General features: G+C 35.5%; 1 protein-coding gene across 1 annotated transcript; it reads left to right on the plus strand.

The window, feature by feature from the left end:
* Nucleotides 1-1917: 1917 nt before the first annotated feature.
* On the plus strand, nt 1918-2850 carry LOC102871712 (olfactory receptor 6C2-like). Its single transcript, XM_006884021.1, has one exon. It carries the CDS (start codon nt 1918-1920, stop codon nt 2848-2850), a length of 933 nt encoding a protein of 310 aa, XP_006884083.1.
* The last annotated feature ends 3000 nt before the right edge of the window (nt 2851-5850 follow it).

Below are 5850 nucleotides of genomic sequence, written 5' to 3' on the forward strand. Positions count from 1 at the left end.
TCATTGGTAAAGTCAGTTGTCAGGGGCCTCTCCAGAGTACTGAGAAGCAAGGAAGTTAGTCTGGAGACTTCCACAATCAACACTCTTGGTACCAGTAGCCTGGAAATCAAGAGACAAATTTCATTGGTAAAGTCAGTTGTCAGGGGCCTCTCCAGAGTACTGAGAAGCAAGGAAGTCAGTCTGGAGACTAAGGTGCACCTGATCCAGGCCATAGTCTTCACAATTGTTTGCTATGTGTCCAAGAGCTTGACAATGATTAGGAATTATGGAAAGATAATTGATGCCTTTGAGCTCTGGTGCTGGAGAAGAGTGTTGAATATACCATGGACTGCCAGAAGAGCAAACAGGTTCATCCTAGAGAGGGTAAAGCCAGGCTGCTCTTTGGAGGTAAGAATTCTGAGGTTTTGTCTGACATACTTTGGGCATGTTGCAAAAAAGGACCGGCCCTTGGAAAAGGGTGCTTGAAAGGGTGGAAGGATGGAGAAAGAGAGGGATACTATTGATGAGATGGATTGATGCAGTGACTGGGATAATGAGAGCAGGTGTATCAGAGACAGTGAATTGGCACAGGATAGAGCAGATTTCAAGTCTATTGTACATAGGGCTGCTATCAGTCACTAGCAACTCGGTGGCACATAACAACAGCAACAATAACAACACAACTAGATTTTAATATCTTGTGCAAGGGATTTGGAACCTCTAATGAGCACCACATTCTTTGTGATATATTTATACTTTTTGAAAAAAACAAAACTTTAAGAAAGCACAGAAAGGCCATCAAAAAATTTAAGCATCAGTTTTGTAATTCAGTATGAATAGGAAATAGCACTTCATACTGTAAAATATTAGCAGCTATTTATTATTTTCTGGGGAAAATCAGTAAAGAGTGTAGGCATTTGGAAAGAAAATATGAAAAGGAAGAAAAAGTAATATAATTGACTGTAGCATATATAACACTTCCAGACACACGAAAACCCATTGCGGCAGTCACCATGTCAATCTACCTGGTCTAGGGTCTTTCTCTCCTTCGCTAACCTTTGAGCCTTTCCAGAATCATGTCCTTCTCAAAGGAATAGCCCCTCCTAGCAATATGCCCAAAGTATGTTAGGGGAAACCTCAACATTCTTGTTTCTAAAGAGCCCTCTGGCTATACCCTCTCCAAGCATGTTTGTTTGTTCTTTTGCCCATCTGTGAGATGTTCTATGCTCTTCTCCAACACCATAGCTCAAAGACATGGATTATTCTTCTGTCATCCTTATTAATTTTTCAGATCTCAGATGCATAGTAAAGGACTGGAAATACTATGGACTTAATCAGGTGCACCTTAGTCCTCAAATTGGCATGATTGCTCTTCAATAATTCAGAGAGGTCCCCTAACTGCAGATTTTCCCAGTGGAATGCCTCTCCTGTTTTCCTAACTGCTGGTACAAAGAGTGTTAATTGTGGATCTAAGCAAAACAAGGTTATTGACAGTTGAAAGTTTCAATCTCTTCTCCATCCATCATGATTTTGTCTATTGGTCGAGTGGTAAGAATCTTTGTTTTTATTGACATTGAGACACAATCCATATTGCCACAATGGGCTCTTGTGTGTCAGGAAGTGTGAGGATGGAGAAGGATCAAACAAAAGTCAGAGCTTTTGTTCATTGGGTCACTATGAGTCATATTCAACTTGATGATACCTAACAACAACAAACAACAAGTGTAGGTAAAGCTATTTAATTTTTTCAAAATCTCTCCTAAAAAACGAAAATGCGCAATTATAAAACCTATACAGTAAGTGTATTGAAAATATTTGTAATCAATATTCAACATATGTGAGTTAGTTTACATGCTATTTTCACCATAAACTACAAATCTACTCATATAAAATATCTTTACTTTTAAAAGCAGATTGTACAGAAGTCAGAAGGCAATTATGAGAAACCGGACAATAACATTTATCCTGCTAGGACTCACTGATGACCCGCAGTTGAAGGTTGTGATTTTTATCTTTCTGTTTCTCACCTACATGTTGAGTATAACAGGAAACCTAGCAATAATCTCTCTCACTTTCATCAGTTCTCACCTTAAAACTGCCATGTACTTTTTCTTAAGAAATTTCTCCTTCTTGGAAATCTCATTTACATCTGCTTGTATTCCCAGATATCTGTACAATCTATCAACAGGTGATAAGACAATTACATATGACAATTGCGCCATTCAAATATTTTTTACAGACCTCTTTGGTGTAACAGAATTTTTCTTACTGGCCACCATGTCTTATGACCGATATGTAGCCATATGCAAACCTCTACAATATGTAACTATAATGAACAACAAAGTCTGCAAAAGACTTATAATTTTTTGCTGGACAGCTGGCTTGTTGATAATACTCCCACCACTTAGCCTGGGCCTAAATCTGGAATTCTGTGATTCTTATGTCATTGACCATTTTTTCTGTGATTCATCTCCTGTCCTAAAGATATCATGCTCAGAAACATGGCTCATAGAGCAACTGGTCATATTTTGTGCGGTGTTGACCTTTATCATGACCCTTATATGTGTTGTTCTGTCCTACATATATATTATCAAGACCATTCTACGTTTTCCTTCTGCCCAGCAAAGGAAAAAGGCATTTTCTACCTGCTCTTCCCACATGATCGTGGTTTCCATCACCTACGGCAGCTGTATTTTCATCTATGTCAAACCTTCAGCAAAGAATTCAGTGGCCATAAATAAGGGTGTAACAGTGCTTACAACTTCTATCGCTCCTATGCTGAATCCCTTCATTTATAGTCTGAGGAACAAACAAGTAAAAGATGCTTTTAATGACTCAATCAAAAGATTTTCCTTGTTCTTAAAGAACTGAAAAAACTTATGCATATAATCACATTTTTACTAGAAGGTTATTAATCCCTAAAATGTTACATCTTACATTCCTCTTCTCAGAAAAAAAAATCCATTTTATGCTAACAGTGTGCAGTAAGAGAATATAATGCAATCTCAAATAGCAAAGTAATAACTTTACATTTAGACATCTTAACAAAAGTGCAAATGAAACAAAAGTATACAGAATCAGTGAGCTCAAAATTTAAAAAAAAATAAAATCATTGTGTTCTAAATTCCGAAGATTTTTCTCTTTCAACATCAGGTACTATGCTTATATTTTTCTAAATCATTGATTAAAACATTAAATAGGATATACATTTTCTAAACAGCAAATAATAATTTTTAATAAGTAATTTAAAATAAATAATTAAAAATTTAAAAGGACTAATCAAAATGGAAGAACTTGCTCTTTATGTCTCAGACTGAGAGAACTGAAAAACAAATTTAAGACTCGAGTTGCAATATGGAAGGATACTATGGGCAAAATCTTGAATGATCCAGAAACCATTAAAAGAAGATGGAAGGAATATACAAAGTCACTGTACCAAAGAGAAGTGACTGTAACAGACCCATTTCAGTAAGTAGCATATGATTCAAAAACCAATGGTGTTAAAGGAAATTCAAGTTGCACTGAAGGAATTGGCAAAAAAATTAGTGTCCATGAATTGGTTTAGTATCAATGAGCATATTCCAGCAAACAGAGCATTCTATGTGCTAATCAGATTGTGTGAAGAAATTTAGGGGACAGCTATCTGGCCATCTGACTGAAAGAAATCCATATTTATTCTCATATTCAAAAAAGGGGGTCCAACTGACAGAAATTATCAAATAATACCATTAAAATCACATACAAAGTATTACTGAATCTTATTAAACTTACTGAATATTAATGAACAATATCATTACTATCATGCAAATTTTTTGCTGACTACTTTTTAGAAATTACTAGAGTAGTACATTAACAGAGAACTGCTAGAAGTTTGACTTGAACTTAGAAGAGGCCAAAGCACAGGGAATACCATTGCTTATAGCAGATGAATCCAAGCTGAAAGCAAAGAATACCAAGAAAGATGTCAGTTTGTGTTTTATTGACAGTGCAAAGGCATTTGACTGTGCAGATCTCAACAAACTACAGCTAACTTTGAGAAGAATGAGAACACCATAACCCTTGATTGTGAACTTGTGAAACCTACAACTAGACCAAGAAGCAGCCATCTGAACAGGAAAAGGGAACACTACATGGTTTAAAATCAATAAAGCTATGTATAAGGGCTGTGTCCTTTCTCCATACCTATCCAGTCTGTATGCTGAGAAAATAATTTGAGAAGCTGGACTCAAAGAAGAAACTGGCATAAAAAAAATGGAGGAAAACTTATCAATAACCTGTACTATGAGTGAGACTGGTGTAGGATAGGCAGGCTTCATAGAGTCACTATGACTAACACAGCAACAACATGTAGGTGACAAAACCTTGCTCACTGAAAGTGAGGAGGAGTTGTTGCAGAAGTGCTTGCTGCAAATGATCAAGGGATATAGCCATCAATATGGATTACATCACACATCAAGAAAATAAAAATCCTCACTACCAGGCATATAGGCAAAATCATGATAGATGGAAAAAAGTTGTCAATTACTTCACCTTACTTGGATCCACAATCAACATCCTTGATCCCAGCAGCTGATAAATCAAAAGATATACTATATTGGGAAACCCTGCAATGACCTTAGTTTAAAGACTAACCTGATGTAATCATGGTCTTCTTAATTGCTTGCTATGCATCTAAAAGTTGAGCAATGAATAAAGATGACAGAAGAAGAATCAGTGGCTTTGAGTTGTGATGCTGGAGAAGAGTATTCAATGTCATATGGACTATCAAGAGAACAAACAATTGATTTCTGAAGAAAGTGAAACTAATGGGCTCTTTGAAGACAAGGATGGATAAATTATATCTCACATGGTTAAGAGGGGTAAGCCCTTGGAAGAGGACATCATATTTAAATAGTGAGGGACAGACAAGATGGGGAAGATCTTCAATGAGATAGATTGACAAAGTGACAATAAGTGCTTAAGTGTGTAGGAGATTGTGAGGATGGCACAAGATAGCTCAGGGTTCAGAGCTGGTGTTTATAGGGTCACTATGAGTCATAGTTGACTTGAAGGCATATAACAGCAACATAATACAAATTATTGTATCTTAAATTAGAAGGTGAATTGTAAAATGTGAAAGCCTAAAATTTGGAACATTCTAGAAATTTCAAGACTAAAATATGAAATGGAGGTGTTAAAAGGTCTTCTTAAAAGATGTAAGGAAAATTATTTTACAACTTCAGAAATAAAGATAGCAAGACTTTGCCTTACATGCTTCAAATATGTTATCATGAAGAACCATTCCCTGGAGAACACCATTTTTGTTAAGAGTGTCAACTAAAAAGAAACTATTAATCTGTTCACTATTTCTGCAATAGTGTTATTTCAAAAAGGAACTCTTAAAAAACCAAGTAATACTGTGTCCTTACATAATCTTTATCATTCAATAAAATTCATTACAGATTAATTGATGTTCTTGTAAGTTTCTGCAGTTTATGCCTTTTTATTTCTGAGTGATAGTTCATGGTAAAAATGTACCATAGTCTCTTTAACCTTTCATTTATGGTGGGACATCTTTATTGTTTCCAAGTTTTGGCTATCTTAAATAAGCTTATAACAACATTCATATACATGTTTTATGTAGATATAAATATAAAAATCTCTTGGATAAATATTCAGATACATTTGCTGAGTAATATTGTAGGAGTCTTGGTAAGTGCTTGACTCAAAGTGGGCAGTTTGAAAGACTAGCATTTCCGTGAAAGAAAGATGTGGCAGTCTTAGGGAGATTGGAACCTTAGAACTTAGAAATTTTATGTGGAAGTTTTAATTTTGCCCTAATTTTTTCCAAAGATTGAATCAACTAAACAACAATAATTTTTGTTGTTGTTG

Source organism: Elephantulus edwardii, unplaced genomic scaffold, assembly GCF_000299155.1.
Source record: "Elephantulus edwardii isolate Elephantulus edwardi_28Jun2011 unplaced genomic scaffold, EleEdw1.0 scaffold00030, whole genome shotgun sequence".
In the NCBI taxonomy this organism is placed as follows: domain Eukaryota; kingdom Metazoa; phylum Chordata; class Mammalia; order Macroscelidea; family Macroscelididae; genus Elephantulus; species Elephantulus edwardii.